Source organism: Poecilia reticulata, linkage group LG5 (assembly GCF_000633615.1).
Source record: "Poecilia reticulata strain Guanapo linkage group LG5, Guppy_female_1.0+MT, whole genome shotgun sequence".
Taxonomy (NCBI): domain Eukaryota; kingdom Metazoa; phylum Chordata; class Actinopteri; order Cyprinodontiformes; family Poeciliidae; genus Poecilia; species Poecilia reticulata.
This window is the reverse complement of record NC_024335.1, coordinates 8,290,132-8,311,684: the sequence shown is the minus strand read 5'-3', so window position 1 is coordinate 8,311,684 and position 21,553 is coordinate 8,290,132. Positions and strand designations below refer to the sequence as shown.

The 21,553-nt window shown below is 40.0% G+C and overlaps 2 protein-coding genes across 6 annotated transcripts in view; both read left to right on the top strand.

Annotated features, from left to right (window-relative positions):
• Positions 1-10,377, top strand: part of gli1 (GLI family zinc finger 1) — a 55,701-nt gene extending 45,324 nt beyond the window's left edge. For 2 of the 5 annotated variants that reach the window (XM_008408459.2, XM_017305036.1), the window contains 10 exons: positions 883-984; positions 1,097-1,295; positions 1,644-1,812; positions 1,960-2,070; positions 2,265-2,408; positions 2,998-3,147; positions 3,482-3,646; positions 3,781-4,023; positions 4,147-4,453; positions 5,144-10,377. In XM_008408459.2, the coding sequence (XP_008406681.1) occupies positions 883-984; positions 1,097-1,295; positions 1,644-1,812; positions 1,960-2,070; positions 2,265-2,408; positions 2,998-3,147; positions 3,482-3,646; positions 3,781-4,023; positions 4,147-4,453; positions 5,144-7,707 (4,154 nt within the window). In that variant the 3' untranslated portion in view covers positions 7,708-10,377. The remainder of the gene's footprint in view (positions 1-882; positions 985-1,096; positions 1,296-1,643; positions 1,813-1,959; positions 2,071-2,264; positions 2,409-2,997; positions 3,148-3,481; positions 3,647-3,780; positions 4,024-4,146; positions 4,454-5,143) is intronic. The other 3 variants (XM_017305039.1, XM_017305037.1, XM_017305038.1) reach the window with 3 other exon arrangements.
• A 6,898-nt stretch (positions 10,378-17,275) lies between these two features.
• The window catches only part of LOC103464401 (zinc finger E-box-binding homeobox 2), a 48,514-nt gene continuing 44,236 nt past the window's right edge, over positions 17,276-21,553 (top strand). The window contains exon 1 of the mRNA XM_008408460.1: positions 17,276-17,711. Coding sequence (XP_008406682.1) covers positions 17,654-17,711 — 58 coding nt within the window. The 5' untranslated portion in view covers positions 17,276-17,653. The remainder of the gene's footprint in view (positions 17,712-21,553) is intronic.

Here is a 21,553-nt window from a genome sequence, read left to right as displayed (position 1 = left end):
TAGAGATCTTTTCATGTGTAATCTATTACTATCGATGGAGGATGATGTGACACAGAGGCCTGTTTCCTCAAAACATATTTTAGAAAATAGCTAAAACAAAATATCTACTCACTTAACTATTCATCTTCTATATTCACAGTTAAAGCAATATTTAAACAGTTTATCAGAATTAGAACTGTGACYAACAAGAGTGTAGGAGGATTTGAGTTTATCCTGCATAAATACACAGTGATGAGAATTGTAAGGCAGATAGTCAACTTAAAAGTCTCRCTGTCTGATGAAAGACTTTCTTATGAATCTCTCTCTGTACTTTGTATTTAAAACAACACAATGATGTAGATTGAAGGGTTATTTATGTGAAAATAAACTAGAGATTAAGCAATTCTCTAGATATAATTCAAAAAATTTGACATGCAGGTCTTAATTTTAGTGACTAAAGGTTCCAATGTGTCTTTTAAATGAACATATGCTATGTACAGTWAATGTCTGGGGTTCAACTTGTTAAATAAACTCCTACAACAAATTCTGCACCACTTTAAGAATGTTATTAAATATATATCATTTATTTAAATAGATTGGCTTGTTTAACAGTTTTTTGTTTTTATCTAGACTTAGAAACACGCACCACAAATCCATATAAATAAATGAATTCCAGTTTTGGAAACTGCATTTATAACATCATGAGTACAWACTGGCTAAAATCATCTTGYTTGTCACCAGTTCAGCCTTTTTCAGTTTAGGTTTTCAGACAATTAAATTTTAATCCAGTTTACTTTTGTGTATTTATAAATAATCTTACTTAGTCTAATTTCATGAATTGATTATGTTTCTTTGGAACTGTTTGCATGWGAACTTCGATCTTTTCTCTTTCAAATCCTACAGGTAGCAATAGCGCCCCCTACTGCAACCAGAATAACATGATGTCGTCGCATCCCAACTTCTGTCAGCTTCAGCCCAGCTCTGAGCAGATCGGCTCTGGTGACGGTGGGGAAAAAAGCAGCTGCTTAAAATGAACATATTCCTGTCACAAACTTTCTATTTAAGATGAAGACTGATCCTCTTTTTTTTTCCTCAAAAAAACTTCTGTCCCCTCTAGGCTCAAGGTTCTCCACACCTCGCTCTATGTTGAAGCTGAGTAAAAAGAGAGCCCTGTCCATCTCACCTCTGTCTGATGCCAGTTTAGACCTGCAGACCGTCATTCGGACCTCGCCCAACTCGCTCGTGGCCTTCGTTAACTCTCGCTGTAACCCCAACGGAGCCAGCTCCTATGGTCATCTGTCTGTGAGCGCCATGAGGTATAATTCAACATTTTTATGAGTCTAGTACCTCAACCATCAGTGTTCGTAGCCTGATGAAACTATTGATGGAACAAAAACTAATTACATAGATGTTTTTCAAATGTATTGTTTATTAGTGAAATAAAAAAATGGCACCATGATAAATCATTTAGAAACGTTTCCCATCTCGTTGATGTGGCACCTAGATTATGTTTGTGGTCTATATTGTTACATTCATAAACGCTGTTGTTAATTCACAACTTAGCAACGTGTTCTGGTTATCTTCTTTAAATGTTAACAATTTAGTAATTTAGTGTTCAATTTGTTTTTCTTTGAGTGATAATGTGGTATATTTTGCCTCCTCAGTCCATCTCTGAATTATTCCGGCAACATTAGCTGCCACTCCAGACAGCAAGGCTCCATATACGGAGGAAATGGTGGCACACCTCTGGGTGTTCACACACCAGGTCCCTGCCAAGCTTCCCGTTTACCGCCCCACAATCCCCGACTCCTCGTTCCACCTAAGCATGGACATGTAAGATGGCTTTCAACCCGACATCACAAAGCTTTGACAGTAGATCAGCAGCTTCTGCTCATGATGCAGTGAAAAAACATACATTTCACACAGGAATCTGACGTGTATGAACGAACTGAAGAAAACAATGTTGTATGTACTGTTTAGCAGCTGAAAACAGAGCCAGGTCTGGTAGGCGTGATGGACGGCATGAATGTAAAGAACCTGGAGGAAAGGTCAGAGGGAGATGTAGCCAGTCCTTCCTCCACCGGCACTCAGGTGAAGTCATGACCTTTTTGTGATATTTACATCTGATCTTTTCCAGGTATGATCATTTCATATTTGACAGAAAGCCATGTTCCAACTTTTGTTTTATCAGCAGCAGAATAAATCTGAACTGTAAGACGAGGCCAATTTGGCATTTGGAGTAAGCCTGAGCTAAATGAGATTTCTTTTCTACAAAAATGCTTTAGCAGGATCATCTGATGGGCTTGCTGGATGGCAGAGACGACTTGGACAAGGAGGACGGGAAGCCGGAGCCGGAGACCATCTATGAAACCAACTGTCGCTGGGAGAACTGCAACAAGGAGTTTGACACACAAGACCAACTTGTTCATGTGAGACATTTTACACGTCATCAATCAGTTGGACTAAAACAAAACCGTAACTTTTTGATACAATTAGAAACGTCACTGGATTTTATCTGTCACCAAAGAGGTGAATATCGTGATGCAGAAACAAATGATATATGGGTTCCAGGATGCTATGTAAATAAAAATCTAGTGGTGTGGAGTGTATTTGGAATAGTTTTTAGATCTAATTGCAACTTTTTTTTTTAAGTGTGTCTCTAACTGCTTTGTACATCTGAAGACGGATATTTTTGTACATTCTTCACAGAAAAGCTCAGTTGGATGGATGATGATTTAATTTTGTGAGGTTTTCTTTCAGTATTGGCCTGTATTTAGTTCCATCCATGTTCCTATTAACTCTGATTCACTTCTTGCTGAGAAAAGACCCCCTCAACAGCATGACGCTTCCACTACCATGTTTCACCATGAGGATGGTGTATTCAGCTAAATGTGCAGTGGTTGCATTTTGCTAAACATAGCATCTTGGTTGTTTGCTCAAAAAAAAAAAAAAACGTACTCTTTGGAGCTTCAGTCAGTTACACTCATTCTATTTTTTATGTCTTTGTCATCCTTTTAGCACATAAACAACGAGCACATCCACGGAGAGAAGAAGGAGTTTGTCTGTCATTGGCAGGAGTGTTCTCGAGAGCAGAGGCCTTTTAAAGCTCAGTACATGCTCGTGGTTCACATGCGCAGACACACTGGAGAGAAGCCACACAAGTGCACTGTAAGGATCTTTGAAGTCTTTGTCTTCCATTTACTGATCTAAAGTTAAAGTGCAGATAAATGAATGTCCTTTTGTAGCTTAGAAGGAAAGCGATTTAATTTCTCATCTTCATAATCTTTAGGCTTACAATCTGTGCAGACTTACTCTATATCAGCCACAAGTATTATTAAAACATATTAATGAAAAGCTTTTCAGGGTCTCTTTAATTCAACAAGTATATTATTGTGGAGCACCAGATCTTTTAATAAAAGCTTTAGATATGCATTATTTATTTGATCATGTTTAATGTTACCTGACTGTCACGATAAACTTTTGCGAATGTTTTCTGTTATAGTTTGAAGGCTGTAATAAAGCCTACTCTCGCTTGGAGAATTTGAAGACCCACTTGCGCTCTCACACTGGGGAGAAACCATACGTATGCGAACATGAGGGGTGCAATAAAGCCTTCTCCAACGCTTCAGACCGGGCCAAGCACCAGAATCGAACTCATTCCAATGAGGTACTAAGACAGACAAGTTTAAAGAGTGAAACTGAACAACTATCTGACGGCTAATCAATTTAGCTTTATTGGGAAACCTCTCCCATTATTTACTGTATAAGAATTTTTATGGGGGGTTTTTGTGTGTCTTACAGAAACCATATGTTTGTAAGATCCCTGGTTGCACTAAGCGATACACAGATCCAAGCTCTTTGCGTAAGCATGTGAAGACAGTACATGGCCCCGAAGCCCATATCACCAAGAAGCATCGTGGAGACACAGGCCCACGACCCCTTGGCTCAGCGCTGACCCCTGGAGGCCAAACATCGGAGCTGCTCCTCGAAAAGGAGGAGACATGCAGGGAAGACTGCAAATTGTTGGCGCCTGAGACTACCATGGTCAGTGACAAACATTACTGAAGGCTGCTGTAGAGAACAGCAAAGAGAATAAACTCAGACAAATCTATTTAACTATTCTTAGAAGATTCACTAAAACTTTTCATCTCTTCGTTTGACTTTCAGAAGTCCCAGCCAAGTCCTGGTGCTCAGTCGTCTTGCAGCAGCGAGCGTTCTCCACTGGGGAGCACCAATAACAATGACAGTGGTGTGGAAATGAACCTAAATGCAGCAGGAAGCTTGGATGACCTCACAGCTTTAGAGGATGGAGTTGCAGGTGGAGGAGGCGGCGGAGGAGGGGAGCCAGGAACAATGGGAATGTCTGCTCAGGCTCTGAAAAGGCTGGAGAACCTGAAGATTGACAAGCTAAAGCAAATTCGAAGGCCGACTCCTCCTGGCCGCTGCGCCAGTAACAAACTTCCTGCCATTTCTGGTACTTACTGGAAAGAAAGATTTTGAGCCATTTCATTTTTTGTCACATTTTGATTACAGAACTCACTGTATTTTATGTGATAGGGCAACACAAAATTGTGCGTAATTGTGAAGTGGAAGGAAAATGGTACAAAGTTTCAAAAGTTTTTACAGATAAAAATCTGAAAGTGTGGCATTGAGTTGAATTCACTCCCCTTTATCCCTATATCTCATTTGCTCATCTTCCAATCCCTAAGTTGATTGGAAGATTAGCAAAGGTAAATATTGACCAACACTTTATAAAAATGCTGAAAGCGCTGCAAGTGTCTTATGGAAGTAGTTAATCTTTCAGCTGGAAAATTACTCGAAACATGCACTCATAGCTGCAAATTTATTGTTTTTAATCTAGAAATTATCTATTTCAGAATGTGGCACAAGACAATAGTTTGTGTTTACAGATGGTCCATCTATTTTGATTGAACTTTGCTATTTGGCAAAAATACAATCAGCCAAAGCTGGTAGAGAAATGCCTCAAAAGACTTGCTGAACAGCAAAAAGCAACATGTGTATGCCATACTTTCAAGTTTTTTTTTTATTCTGACAAAATCCCATTAAAGCATGGGTTTATCAAAATGCAAAAATGTTAATTGAATACATTGCCAGGCACAGTGGAAGACGTTTAAATAATTTTCTCCTTAATTTTTCTTTCTAGGTTCAGGGGACAACATGGGGTTGTGTGCACCTTCTCCACTTAATCGACGTGTAATGGAGCTGTCCAACCACGAGCTGGGAGCTGGAAATATAGCAAACTCTACTAATGACAGGAGAGGAAGTGGCACAAGCAGCCTAAGCTCAGCATACACAGTGAGCCGTCGCTCCTCTATGGCTTCCCCTTACCTATCCAGTAGACGCTCCAGTGATGTCTCACAAATAGGAGGGACAGCAGGGGGCGGATGTCACCTTCTGAGTCCAGAACAAGCTGGGGGAGACCCTCTTTCACCTGAAACCTATCGTAGAGGAGCTCCATGTCCCGGAGGTGGAGGGTTACCAGGTCTCCCCAACTTAACACCTGCTCAGCACTACAGTCTGAAGGCCAAATATGCTGCAGCCACTGGCGGACCTCCACCCACTCCTTTACCTAACATGGAGCAGCCCGGTACACCAGTAAGAAGGGGGGGTCCTTTGAGTGAGTACCAAGGGCAGCCTTTACCTCCTTTCCTTCAGCAAGGAGGTCCTCGGCGGCACAGTGCCAACACAGAATACGGTACTGGAGTTATCTACCCTCACCAGGCTCCAGGTAACAACACCAGGCGGGCCAGTGATCCGGTACGATCAGTAGCAGACCCACAAGCTCTACCCAAACGCTTCAACAGCCTCAATAATGTGGCCATGATGGGCCGCAGAAATGCACTGCAACTTCGTGGCTCTGACACAGGTCTTTCCCGCCACATGTACTCCCCACGTCCACCGAGCATCACAGAAAATGTAATGATGGAAGCTATGGGTATGGAGCCCCATCTCAACACTGTTGATCCCAGGGATCGTTCCATGATGATGACCCCTGTAGAGAGAAACTTTATGAGTTTCCAGCAACAGAATCCAACAATGGGAGGTGGAGGTCCACTTTCAAACCAGCTGTCCCCGAGCCATGACTCTCTGGGCTGCCCGGATCCCGCTTACATGCAGCGGCATTACCAGGGACACGGAGGAGAAGTCATATCCAGAGCTAGTGGGAATCCATTAGGTCAAGCAAGACCTACACAGCCAGATGGGATGTCAAATACACTTCTCCAACAGGCCGAGTATGGCATGAGCACCTGCCAGCTGAGTCCGTCCGGTCCGCATTACCCAGGCATAGGTCAAGGCAGTGACAGTGGGGGTCCTTGGAATGACAACCACAACCAAATCCAAACTTCAAGCCATGCAATTCAGAACCAGCAATCGGTGCGGTTCTCAGATTCCAGTCTGCAGCCTCAACAAACACAAGCTCACTTTAACAATCAGACAGCCCTCTACAACAATCYTGATGGCACTCACAAACCTTTCATCAAGCCCGAGCAACAGTTTCACCCTGGTATGGGTGGTGGAGATGCCTGTCAGAGTGCGAAGCTCCAACAGCAACGAATCCTCCTGCAGCAAACACAGACTTTCCCCCAACAGAGTGGTCAAGTGATGATGAGAAACTCTGGCCACCCAAGCTGTGATTTTCAAGGGCAGAACCCAAGTTCGTATCCTAGTGGAGGTGGCTTAAGTTTGGGCTGTGCCGGTTCTGCGCTGTCAGAAGGCCAAAGGTCAGAAACCCCAATGATGCAGGTGAAGGAAATGATGGTGAGGAATTATGTGCAGTCTCAGCAAGCACTCATGTGGGAGCAGCAACAAGAGCAAGAGCAGCAGAGTGGAATAAAGCCACCTTCTCTTTCTGACAACATGGGTTTGAATGCTCAAGCAGCAATGATGCAACACAGCCCAGAGCACCAGAATCAGAACCTATATCCCAACCAGATGTATCCCTCTTACCCAGAACGTAACCTGGTCATGAGTCCTGCTGCCCACAGCCGAGGGCCCACCGCAGTTGCACCTAAAGATCAGCACCTGACAGGTCTCCAGGGCACATGCTACAATCAGGAAATGGTTGTGCCTAGGCCACCTCAGGGACGCAAGCCTCTCAGCCGCCAGAACAGTTTGCCACAGGTAGGAGGGGGTTACCTTGGCGGCTCCCCCCACCTGAGCCCTGTGCACTCCACTTCCAGCCCCAGACGAGGGGTGCGCCTTCCACCTGTCCAGCATCCACAGCACCCTCAAAATGAAATGTTTTCTCCCTCCAACAACAACAACAACAACATGTACTACACAGGTCAGATTAATATGAATATGGAAAAACACAGGGACCCCCAGAATGGACCTTGCCTTAACCAGCCGACCAATATGGGACCGCCAAACTTGGACCCAGCAGGTGACACCAAATCTTCCCCTATGGCTCCCTATCCGGAATCTAGTCCCATCTCGAATGCCTTAGAAAACCTGGACTTGGAGAATGCTCGCATTGACTTTACTTCCATCATCGATGAAGCTGATTCTTCCTCATTTAGTCCAGTCAACAATCCTCTCCAAGGTCTTCCAGGATCATCCTCCCAGGCTTCTTCCCGCCTCACCACCCCACAAACGTCCGTCAGCCTGGCTCCGGGCACTGGCCTGTCCAACATGGCTGTGGGTGACATGACATCCATGCTTACCTCACTGGCTGGGGAAAATAAGTACCTGAACACTCTGTCTTAGGGGACAATAGGGCATCTTAGCATGCGTTAGCTATGGACAAGCAATAAACACTCGCCTTGGCCTTGTTTTTGTTTTTCAAAATCAGATTCTGTCACTTTGAGGGATTTTGACTGAAGGCTTAGCCAGACCAGAAAGACTGTAAAGTGGAACTGTTCATAAAATGGATCAATAGTACTAAAACCAGCAATAGCTTATTGGGGACTCATATAAAAAGATTTGATAATGTAGTCTAATAGGTTTTGGGTGCAAGTTGAGGCAAAGCTACTAATACAGTCTAATCACTTTTAAAAAATATGCAAACCACCATCAAAAACCTTAAAACCAAAAGTGCCGGCTTTTCCCCATTTATAATTTTTCCCCTGCTGCCTTGGTACATTTTTTTCTGTGCCTTAGTGTAAGACAGAACTATTTTTTAATTTGAACATAGGATGCCGAACAGTTTTTATCAATCGAAGAGGGCTTTGGCAACAATGGAGCAAAGAAGGATTTATGTGAATATGTTTTATAAATATATATATATATATATACATATATATATATATAAACAAAATGTGTATACGACAATGAGACATTGAAAGGTTGTCTTTTGATAGTTTGCTTGATAGTTTGCTTGAAGCTCAATGTTCAGGGGTTAGTATTTTTTGTTTGTTTGAAGAGACAAGAAAGCTATGCTTTTAGTGATTGAGAAATGTTTCTCTGGCCTTGTAAATCTTCTGTGTTACTCTTGATTTCCTCCTTTTCAGTATCAACACAATCTATACCAGCAACATATCAGTATTCCTACATATGCACCATTGCAGAGCAGTCACATGCATTGTAACCCTACACCTATCCCTACACACTGACACTCAGGACTTGTTTTGAATCTTTAGTGTGCACACTACATGTACGTTTGACTTGCCTTTCCAGACAGAGTTTGCACTCCACTTGTTTACTTTAAGTGTTTCTAAAGCAGCTACTTTTTTTATCAGGTGTCTTTATAACAGAATGTGCCTACCACTTCTGAGGTACAGAATGTGAGAAAAGCTCAATTATAGTACATTTATGTTTACTGGCGTCCTTATTGACGGTGTGATAAAAGCTTTAAAATTAGTTCATCTTTTATTGCAGTGTCATAATCTCACATTGAAATGTCAAAAATGAATTTGAGTACATTTATACCGGCTTTAGTTTTTTAAAATTATTATTTTAAATAAATACAATGAAACTGATCAGCAACTTTCTCATTATTGCATAAATGCAATGAATGGGAAAAGCAAATAGTAAAATACAAGAGACATTGACAAAAAAATGACGTTAAACTGTGTTGCTCTTTAAATCAACATTAATACGGCACAGATTAAATTGATTTCTCTGGACTAGATATAGGTGTATTACCCATTCCTTATGGATAAAAACTTAAGACAAGGTTAAAAATGGACTATTGATTGAAATACCAAAATAATCTGGCATTTCAATCAGTTCAGGATGTCTTGTACAGACTAATTACTGAATAAAACTTCCTGGCCTCCCAAGTCAACTTTTAATACAAAATATACACCAAATGAGATTTGATTTATTTTAAAGCACGTAAATAACGTCTTTTTTCAGGATGACATTTTGCTACTGCAATAAAAGGTGCATATATTTTGGAACTTTTAACACATCTTTTTCAGTGTTTCCAGTAAATGTCGCCAGCATTAACAGTGATTTATATATGGCAGCATGTATGTTTTAACAGACTGCATTTTCTGTACAATAATCTAACCACCAGCTCACACAGGACAGCTGAGGGTGATAGTAACTGAGGATATTGAGTTAATGTGTAATCGTTTCCTATATTTTAGAAACTGAGGTACATTCATAGGACAACCTACTGCACTTTGGCTCTAATCCCAAAGAGTTACATTCTGCATAACTAATTCACAAAAAGGCTAATCCTGCTACCACTGTAGTAAAGTGTTTATCAGGTACAGAGAGGTACTTTAACAGCTGAGCTGTATCCCAGGAAGAAAGCAGCAGCTCGCTTTAGTAAAGTGGTTTTGCACTGATTACAGCACTGTTTGGAAAATATCCCTGTGCCTTTCAGTGACTCACGCCAACCTCAGTTACATGACTATACAGACTTCATACAGTATTTGATTAGGTCAAAGATCAGAGCCTTTTAAGCTTCCTGAGGCCACACTAAAGTATTTCATAAAGCATGAATATTCAGCAGATCACAGTATTGTCACCTCAGCGTTAGCACCAATTAATATTTCCTCAGTTTGGAATAAGTGCACATTGTACCAAAGATTCAAGGTAACAGAGGAAAAGATGCACAAATAGAGTATTAAAGCTCAACACTAACACTACCCCAAAGTACATGGACATTAATTGTTAGTGACATCATGTAGAATGTATATGTTTTGTACAAAATCTTTTTTATATTAATGAACCTTATGATTGTTGCCCTCCTTGTGTGCGTGTGTGTGTGTGTGAGATTTTTTTTTTCTTTTTTGTAACTGTCATTCTTCATTCTGACTTATTTTGCTGGCAAAAGATTATCACTTTTAGCAAAACAAAGCTATTTTAGTAGCAAAAACTAATAGAATAAAGTGAAGTGTTTTATTTTCTGTACAATTTTCTACATTTTTATACATATGTGCTATATTTTACCAGTTCATAAATAAACCTGCAGTTTGATATGGGTGCCAATGTTTTGTCAAATTCTTAAATGTCTGGTGTGTTGTAATAAAAGTCACTACAACTGATTGCAAAGTGGTTCATAGACGGCCAAAGGGCATCATATTATTGACTTCATCTTATCTTAAATGTATAAGTAATGCCTACTGATTCTTTGGCTTATTGCAGATATGCTTGCAGCTCATTACTGTAATTTTAACTATATCTGTACAGTCCCCATAAAGGATCCTAACATCTGATTGGCTACAAAGAAAGTCCACTTTGGACCAATCACCATCAACTATAGCATAGCTAATTCTGCACAATGACTGCAGTACATCATAATGGAAGATGGAATAAATTCACCATATGATAAACAAAACTGGACATATGTAACTAATCTATATTAAATGAAATAATTCAAAGATATATGGATATTTATAAGATGAAATATTTTAGCTTTCATTTAGTGGTTCAAGGTATCAAGCAGTGATGAGGGGAGAGGCTACAATTAATCTTTATTTAAATGATTGAGCAGTTCAACATGTCAAATGTCCATTTAATGACCCATATTAGCAGTTTGGAATTTTTAATTCTGCTATAATAAGCATCTTCTATAGTAATATGTCTTATATAATATGGGAACTTGATATGTAATGGCAACATTTTCATTATTTCCACATTTATTATCCATTTTCTTGATTTTAAATCAATCATTTAAATAACAGAATTGGCCCTGAACAGGTCACCAGTTCCTCACAGGAAAACACAACCATGCATTCATGCTCTCATACCTAAGGAGAGTTGGAGTATTCGATTGACACAGCAGTCACGGTTTTTGATTGTGGGAGGCAGCTGAAGGAAAACCCACATATACAGGAGAAGATCTCTCAAACTCTGACAGACCACAAACCTGGATTTGAACTCAGGACCTTCTTTTTCTTTGTGCCACCCAAAAATATTTTATAGTAATACTTATTTGCTTATTTTTTGTTTTAATTTTAATGCACACTGTTTTATTTCAAATTAAATGTTCTAATTTTGGCACTTTTGATCCTTTACTCTTGCTGACCAACAAATGTAGGGCCTCTTTTTCTCCTGTAGAGGGCAGCACAGCCTGAGAGAAAAAAATGCATTCAGTTCCATTCACAGCATCCATAAGAACATTAGTACTACATGGTATAATGTATACCCATTCACCCATGTGAGCTGTTAAATTGCACTAATTTTCTATCTTTTCATCACAGTTTTTTTTTTTCCTTTTGTAATTTAGATAAGAACTTCTGGAAGAATTTATTTTTATCCAGTGGAGAAACTGGAAAACCCCTTGTTATGAATATGAGCTACAGCACATAGCAACCTGTGAGGGGCTGCAGTCACATGCTCCAGCAAGCTGCCAAGATTAAGTGGATCAGCATTAAAAGTGGCTGCTCTTGATTACATCAGCGCCTGCACTGACTCTGTGGTCAGTGGGGACACTCACTAGTGAGCTGCTGAATGCTGTAGGAAAGAAAAACTGCACAAACCTGCCTTATAAAATGTTATCAGCCACAGCCTGCGCCTTTAAATGACTTTATATGAGAGGGTGACGGGGGAAACTGGCCTAATTAGTGTGTAAATGCAAACATCATAAAGGATCTATAAAAGCAAATCTTTCTGGGTTTGAGATGATGTCAGATTTATTTGTGCCTCTCACATCACACTGGTTAAGCTCTTTCAAATGGTCATACTTACTCGGGATCACCTTTTGCTCTAACAGTGGGAAGAAAACATTTTACATGGCATATATGTTTCAGGATGCAATAATGCAACACCTGCATTACGACGTAATTATTCAGGTTATCCCATGATATAGTTAATGAAATCTCGTCAAATTAAACCATTGACAAACCAACATGAATAGTGTTTAAATATTGTGTGTACAATGCATCTAAATCTTATGCTATTGCCATGGTAACGGAATCTACAGCCTTCACCTCCAACCACAAGTAAAATTTAACTTTGTTCACTGTGAGCAACGATACTGAAAGGACAAGTTTTAGAAGTTGAAGATAAAATAGTCTCTACCTTGACTTTCTCCAGCTTGGCTTGTTTTTTGGTTCAGGGGGCCCCAATGTGCTCAGACTGTGTTGGCATTGTGGTGTTGCGGCATGGCATAGCGGACCCACGGCAGCCACTACAGCCTGGCAGTGGTGCTAAAAGCTGACTCATTTGCTCCGAGGCAAAGTGGAAGTTTTCCTGACGGACTATTGATTTGCAATCTGGCATATCCACATTCGGATTTGAAACAATAGCAAAGTTTCCACAAAGGAATCTCATTAACTCATGTTTGAAGGAAGGGGGAAGCTGGCAGAATGCTAAAAAATAAAAGACAGTAGGATTCATATTGGGAAAATATCAGATCAAGTAAAAGTAAGCTAAGTGCCACCACAGGCCGGGGTCCAACTGAAAGAAGTGATTTTTTTTTTTTATTGTGTACGCCTGAGGTGTACAAATTAGATAATTTACAAAAATGGAAAGTGCCAACATTGTGATGAGACACATGATAGAACAGTCATGATAGAAAGAAAGAACATCCTCTTAAAATTCTGTAGCTTGGCATAGTTTCCAATGATTTTTCACAAAGCAAGCCAACAGTTTGGCTTTACCTTTGCTTAACAAATAATAAAAAAAGTGAGTAGAGTGTGTGCTGTGTGGTTTTGTCTTGATGCTAGATTAAAACACGTTTAGAACATGGTGAGAATCTGATCATTTATGTGTTWAAACTTTTGACAGAAATGTGCTCTTTTTTCTTTTTTACCAACCAAGGCTAAGTTGATTTGCTTTCAGACAACATTAAGCACCATTCCCTTTTATTGTTACCACTGGTAAAGAAAGTCTTTAAATAAATGCTTTGGGGGTGTTTTTTTTAATTTCAAAAGCATAATCTCAGAATGAAAACATTTTGGAATCACTATACTTGAGATTTAGTAAATTTGYTTAGGACAGGAAAAAATCCATTATCATGAGCTAATTATTAGCTTAATATATTTTTGTATAGATGAGGAATTTTAAATTTAGAAAATACTATTTAAGTAGATCACTGTGTCAAGGAACTTTAAACAGCCATCCATGACTTTCTTGATTCCACAGAGTAAAATTAAAACATACATGCCCATATGTGTCACCCACTGTTCAAAATGGGAAAGACACGTGAACATGCCATTCACAAAAGTCAAATACATTCAAAAGTAGCTACTCAGCTAGATKAATTTATCCATTGTCTACGCCGGCTTATCTTGTTTTGCAAAACAGAGATACACACAAATCAAACAATCATGCATGCGCACACTAACCTGAGGAAATTTAGAGACAAAAATAAACCTAACAGTCATGTTTTCAGAGTGGGGGAGGAAGCTGGAGTACCTGGAGGGAACCAACACATGCATGGGGGAGAACAYGCAAACTCCATGTAGRAAGACCGCAGGAAGAAATTCAAAGTCAGGATCTTCTTGGTGCAAGGCGACAACCAGAACACAATTTAAAACATTTAAAACAACCAGCCAAGTTAAGTTTATCTTGTCACCACACAGTGAGATAAACTGACTCCAAACCTCACTGTTGTAGAGCTGAAGCTACATGCTGCTTTTCTTAGTGTAAGATTATGTTGCTGCAATAAATTRAAATGATCTTATTTTAAGGATTTTCACACTTCTTTATCAGGAGTRGCAGTGGTTTTGGAGGGCATTATAGGTATGACCTATTTATGTTTTCGCTACTCAGAGATTTGTGGTGAGGAAGGGAAATAATGGTCGATATGGTTCAGTGGTTGTCCTAAATTTATATATGACTTTTTCAGTTGTACGCTGCTTTACTTTTTGTCTGCTTTTGCCCCCCCCACCCCACCCCCCCTGCTCTAAATTTGAACGTTAACAGTGGTGATTCACAACTTTAACACGTCTAATCTAAACTGTTGGCAGCTCAAAAACTGAACGAGGAGTCTCTGTATATTCATACATATCTTTCATGCAAGTGTAAACATGTCTATAGCCCTAAATATATAATAAAGCTTGTTAGAGTTAACTGATGCAAAGGCATCGTTATCACACGCTTTTCATGAGATTCCCACTTTTCCAGAGTAACAAATGGAAATGCCAAAATAAGAACAGAGTTTTTCAAATGCAAAGGAGTGGGCAACATAATGACTTTTCTCTTTTCTTGTCTGGCCATTCAGGGGGAGGCTTTTCTTTCCCTTTGTCACTTAGGTTGGCATATAATTAACTCCTGCTTAATATGCTGTGTAAGGGCTCTTCTCACCATGCAAGAGGCTTTGAACTCATGGACCACAGACGGGGACAAAACCTCAGTAGGTCTGCTTCCTCTGTGCTCCTTTAAATGTGTGTAAGTAAATATGTATAAGTGAGAGTGTGTTGTGTTAAACAAACACTAGAGGCATAAAATATGCCGCCACAGCTGTGCTGCATTGCTACAACATCGCACAACTATTAAACATGTTTATAACTAATAAACGCAGCTCTTTACTCAATGCATCAATATGCAGTAGGATCATCAAGAAAAATAATGCCAGCAACTTTGAGATTAAGTTGAAAAAGCCGTCAAGCAAAAACATATTAATTTATCTGTATGTGTTAAAACTACGGAAACTTCTGCCTTTTAACAGGAGCTCCCAGGACCTTTGCTGCACCTCCGTATAACCCTCAAAGTTTATTACCCACCTCCTCTCCTCCCTCTCCGCTGTCCATCCCACCACAAAGGGCTGGGATGACCCCTCCRTCCCCCTGTTCCCTGCCCACCTTCAGGACGCTTTCTTCTCCAGAATCTATTAAAAAGACCAACCCCCAGCAAACACATTAGGCGGATGAATAAAGTGAGCTATAGTGCCGTGCAAAGGTAATTCATGCCCTATTAATCGTTTGTCATTTCGTCATGTTACAACCACAAATTTCAAGACAATTTATTGGAATTTTATGTAATAAAACATCTCAAATACAACATAATGGTAAAGTGGAAAAAAAAAATGCCATGTGACTTTCATACTTTTTATAAAACAAATATTTGGTGTAGTGTGTGTATGTATCCAGGTCCCTGTAATTAACCCCTAAATAAAAACAAAACAAAACAAGACCTGTGAAACCAATGTATTTCAGAAGCTAATAAACAGGGCATACCTGTGTGTAATTAATTGTCAGTATAAATGGAGCAGTTGTGTGAATACCTTAGAGGTTTCTTCATAAAAAGCATCATGAAAACCAAGAAACAGCAAGTTAGGAAGAATGTTGTACTGAAGTTTAGAGTAGAGTTAAGGCAAAGGGACCATTGATCAGAGTCAGTCAAGAAGCCAATGGTAATTTGCAATCTGCTGCCGAGTTCCACAGGAGAATCTATTGATAGGATAACTATTGGTTGTACACTCCAGAACATTTTGTTTTTTTAAGTTTGTCACAAGCCGTGTGTGGGACAGTATGTGGAGGAAGGAGGCACATATGACTACCACTGCACAGTAAACTGAGTGCATCATTTTCACAGTGAATCATGGTGCTGCATCATGCTGTGGGGATACTTTTCTTCAGCGGGACAAAACAGAAATCTATCATTCAACAGAGCTGCATTAAAGTGTTTTAGATCAAATACTGTTTGCGTGTTAGAATGGCCCAGTCAAAGTCCAAACCTGTATTTGATTGTGATTCTCTGGCAAGAATCAAACGGTAATGTCCAGAGATGCTCTCCGTCCACACAGAGCATCTCACAGAGAAGAATGAGTAAAAGATTTAGACTCTCGTAGTGTACAGCTGGAAACTCAAAAGACTTGTAGTTACAAATGTACACACCTCAGAGGTCGATTTGCAAAAAAATGAAACCACTTCACTATTATGCATAACTGCACTCTGTTGCATAAAATCCTAAGTAAACACAGAGGCTTGTGGTTGTAAAGCAACACAACATCACAAAGTTAGAGGGGCATGAATGCTTATGCAAGATACTGAGTAATGACATGCGTAGAAATGTAAAATATGTGTATAGCGCGAATTTGGTAATAAATCATAAGGTTTGGACTTGTGCTGATGATGTGTAGCCAACCGGTCAGTCAGTTTTCTAAATAATTGTTAGCGTTTTAGGGCTAAAATAGGTTTCAAATATCTAAAGAGCATTTTAGATGTTTAGTCTTTTCTTTCGCTGTCTTTAACCTTCCTAATGTGTGTCACAGTGTCACAGATACATGTTTGTTTACACCCCATAGGATCCATTATGCACCCTGAAAAGCTGCCCCAGGCTCGCTTCAGTAAGGTAGGGGGCCACAAAATAAGTCAAGGTGGGGGTCCTGTATGCTGCGTTAGTTTTTTTTTCTCTTTTTGAGTTCGGATGTTTTTCAGTTGCAAAACAGATTACATCGTAGGTTGCAACACAAAGCGCGGCCGATGCACCACTTCCTACAGCAATCCAGGGGTGAATGGGGCCGCAGGACGGGGTCCACTCCGGGGTACTCGAGCGCAGGTGCGACATGCATAACACGCAGGCTGTAAAATCCCTAAGAAGAGTTCATGGAAGGGTGTGTGTGTGTGTGTGTGTGTGTGTGTGTGTGTGTGTGTGTGTGTGTGTGTGTGTGTGTGTGTGTGTGTGTGTGTGTGTGTGTGTGTGTGTGTGGTGGGGGGGCGAGGGGGGCATACCTGTTCTCATTAACCTGCTGTTAGTGTAATCACCTCTTCGGTGGGAAAAGATGCAGGGAGAGCTGCTGGAGTTAACGGCCTCATTTGCACCTTGTTAATGAGCCGATTGGAGATACACGGGGAGCTCCTAGAGTGCACTCTGTGTCATACGATTCAACTTTATGCCTATATCGGTTTATTTTTAGATAAAACGTTAAAAAAAAAAAAAAAAACGTACATGCGCATGTAATCTAACTACATTTCACCAATACATGCAGCAGCAGTTCTGTCGAGATGCCCACACTGGAGCTCCAACACATTATTTAACGTAGTCGTAATATGCAAATGACGGCGAACTCCTCAAGTCATGCTCGCGTTCTTACTTTTGAGGAAGGTGCACGTTTTGCGATGCCAAGTCTGACCTCAGGGCCTGCCTCTGCTGCTGACATCACCTCCGCGTCTCGTCGCCGCTGCCTGGAGTCCCATCAAGGTCTGAGGCTCCCGCTGTGACCGAAGGCGATGCCTCAGCGCCATTCATTCTCAGGCAAGGCGCACAGGACGCAACAGCCGCTGCGCTCCACGCAGGACAACTTTTTTTTTATTTCTTATTTTTTCCCCCCCCCCACCACCCATCCCATTGACAGCACTAAAGCTTGGCCATGACAGACGAAAGCCGAGGGAAGCGAAGGAAACAAGCCAACCCGAGGAGAAATCGAGGTAAGAAACACGCTGCGCTGGAAAAGTTTGAAGAAGTTGGTGAGTGATGCGGTGGGAGATGTTGTTGCAGCGGACAGGAGACACCATGTAAAACCAGCTGTCTCAAAATGGATTTTTTTACAAAGAAATTACTTTTAAAACGTTTCTTTTCTGCAGCAGTTTGTTGCACGGTGCGTGTGTGGTCTAATTCAGACTTTTTATTAATTCCGTAGATGGGGAATGATTAAGACTAACTTGAAAGTCACGTTTGGTCTGATTTTAGAGGGTTGCTTTACCTGCTGATACCTGCTTAGGTAGTCGTATAAGAAAACGGTAGGAGTCATTTTTGTAAAAAAAWAAAAAWAAAAAAWGTCATAACCTGCAAATACTTAAAAAAACAAWACCCCGAATTATTCTTTTTTAAATCGATTTCATATAGAAGATTGTWCCCTTTTTTTTACTGCGAAAAAAGAATTTTGTCCGAAATCTCAGTGGCCCTTTCGTTAAGTGCAGGCTTTACTTCAGCCTAAGACGTTTTCGAGGCTTTTGATTGCAGCGGCATGCATGCTGCTGTATGGCGTAATTTTGGACGTTTTACCTAGTAGTCCTAAGAAAAATCTTTTCTTTTTATACTTTATGGAGAAACAATGGAGAAAAATTCATTTATATGTTTAAATAGTATTATATATATATATATATATATATACATTACATGCCTATATTTCTCTGTTCCTCACACGACTAAATTCATCTTATCTAAAATTACTTCATGGAGTGAGTCAACTGAAAGGTTTTTAGTTAAGTCAGTTATCAGTTTGTGTGAATGCACTTCCTATTGAAGCTTCTGAGAGGAACTTCTAGATAGCACTGAGTTTAGAGACTTCACTGTGGCTCTATTCGACATGTTTCAAGCTCCCAAATTTCAAACAGAACACCTGCAAGAAAGAGGCATGTGTAAAGTAATATTTGTTCTTCTTGCCTTCTAATGTGGACTGAGAAAATAAGTTAGAATTAGCTCCTGAACTCTAAAATTATCCAGGGATTGTTTCTCTAAACCTACATTTGACCCAGAGACTTTCTAAATATCAGCTTAGCTAGGGTAAACTTACAGCAAACAATTTATTCTTGATGATGTTCTAAACAAATTGCATGGATGATGAGTGCCAGCAGTGTTCTGAAGCTTTTTTCAAAGGTACTTACTGTAGTTTTAAACTGGAAGTATACTGATCAGTTTTTTTAATCTATTGCAGATTTGTTTTAGAGGTCTGAGCTACCAGTTGTGATTTGTTTCCCTCCTGCATCACATTTAAAAAAATGTTCTGCAGGTTCTTTGATAGTTCTGAATCAGAAGTTGAAGGAATTTCAATAATATTTTTATCTATGTAACCTTTATCAGATTTTTACAAAACATTACAACTCTCCATCAAAGAGTATGCTGTTGGCGAATGCCTTTTAAAACCAACAGAAGTGAGAATACTTAGTTTTAGTGCRTTTAAATACACAGGGAAACATATTTTTTAGYTTTAGACTTCCAATCAAAGATAAAGCCGATCAACAAAAAAAAATTGGCTGAATCTGATCTCAAGTTGACAGATTGGTGTAACCCTAATTAATATCACGGTTTTCATTTCTTGTTTTTTTTTTTTTTTTTTTTTTTAAGAGAGCAGTTTCTACAGCACAACATCTAAACACACTCAAAGCTTTTTCCGAAAGTTTCTTGAAACCATCCCAGACCTTACAATTAGTGTCTTTAAACTGACACGCAGCTATCTGCTGCAAGGAGTCAGTTTATTTGTTTAATAGGTGTCTGTAATGATTTCCTCATTTAATTTCGAGAGCTGTGAAGTCGAGCTGTGTGTCACAGGGGCCAGATCCTCTCTGTCATGTTTAGCGCTGATGGCAGCTCGTGTGTTCATGTGCGCACACATGCATGCTCTCATCTTTGACAGTTTGTCGACCAACTCTGCTCCAGTTTCACAAATCAACAGCGGCACTCTGCTGTGAAAGTTAAACAGATAGCCATCCTTCAAGGACTTCTTATTTCTTGGACAGTTTMTCTAATCCTGCAGCATCCACTAAGGAGWGATAGTGTCAGTCTTGCAGGTCATTTTAATAGTTAAGCTCATTTTAATAATTAATAATGTGGACTGGGAGAGCATAAAGCATTTAAAAATGTAAGAGGAACTAACTGGCACAAAGTTTTATATGTACAGTTAGTGAATCTTCATGCATTAGGTGCGAGTGTATGCAAGAGATATATATCACACATGTTTCAGTGCTTGTGAAAAGTCCGTACGAGTGGGCGTGTGATGCATGTGCCGTGTTATGCATCCTTGTGTCGGTGTGGAAATGTACGTGCATGAAAAGTGCGTGCAGGATTTGGAATGCGGGCAGCGAGTTAAAGGTCCTTGATAAAACCAAACGAATTTGGCAGGCTCCGCTCATAAGACAGCAATTTGGGGATCCTTTCCAAACCAGAAGAAAGAGGGAAAATATAGGCTGACTTTTYTTCTCTCTCCGAGGCGCCTATTGATTATGTCTCTGTCTCCCCCAATAAAAATGTCAATGTTCAACGATATAAAGCAATGTGAGGAAATTACAGCGTTTCATTCCTGGCAGATTAGAAACAGAGCAGCGACCAAGAAAGAAAATATATACATTTGAAGAAGATAGCTTGCGTTATCTTGTAAGTTATCAGCAAGCATGTGAATTATTAAGATTAGCACTGATAGTCCAAAACTTCTGACTCAGTGGTTATTTGATAGCTGAAGTGCCTTTTTCGCTAAAATCCTTTATTTGGACAGCGTACCTACTGTCCTCTTTGGTAATGGCTAAAAGTGACCTGCCAAAGCAATCATTCCTCCTCAAACTTTCCCCACTTTTGTCATATAACAACCACAAATAAAAATCTAAAGAGTGCGGCATACATTGGACTATAGATCAAACTCAGTCAGATCAAATTAGTAATGTTTATGAGCCTCAGTTTTGAAGTCTTGCATAGATTCTCAGTTAGACTTAGGTCTGGACTTTGACTGGGCCAATTTTGACTGCTAGCCTTAGATCTACACCATTTTATTGCAGGTCTGGGTTTMATTTGCAGGGTCTTCTCCTGGATAGCCCTGTTTTTAACTCTGACTTCTTCCCCTTGCTGTGCCTGCAAAAGGGAAACATACCCACAGCATCATGACGCCACTGCCATGTTCCACTGTGGAATGATGGATTCAAAGTGAACTGTAGTATTTTTTCCTACATGTATATTGTTTGGCATTGATCTCATCTGACCACAGCACCATCTTCTACACGTTTGCTCTGCGCCCTTCATGGCTTGTGGCTAACATTAAGCATAACTTCCTAAGTCTTTCTCTAAGTTATTATTTTTCCTGYCACTCTTATTTTTCCTGATCTTCAATAAAGATCAAATTAGTGGAGTTCATGACTAATAGTTACCCCACTAAAAATGCCTGGTGTGTGGATCTCAGCTGCTCCCCCCAGAGTTAGTGTGCTCCTCTTTACTGAGTTTGACAGGCATATGAATACCTTTGACATGAATTTAGCCTCGGTTTGGGCAAGGAATTTTAACTAAAAATAAGAGGGAAATGTGGGATTTATGCATAGCCTCTGTCAATAAATCCATCATTCTAGAATCTCCTCTTTTTTTGCAGAGTCACTTGATCTTCATAACTTCTATTTTTTTTATGTATTTTTTATTTCTTCCTGACATCATGTATATGAATCTTCTCTCACAGACATCCAAAGTCGATCAGACTGCTCAAACTTCTGAATCCAGTCTAGGACTGCATTTTATTTCCACTCTTACAAACTTATCTGTTCCTGCTTTTATGCTCCTTATGTTTTGTTACTTC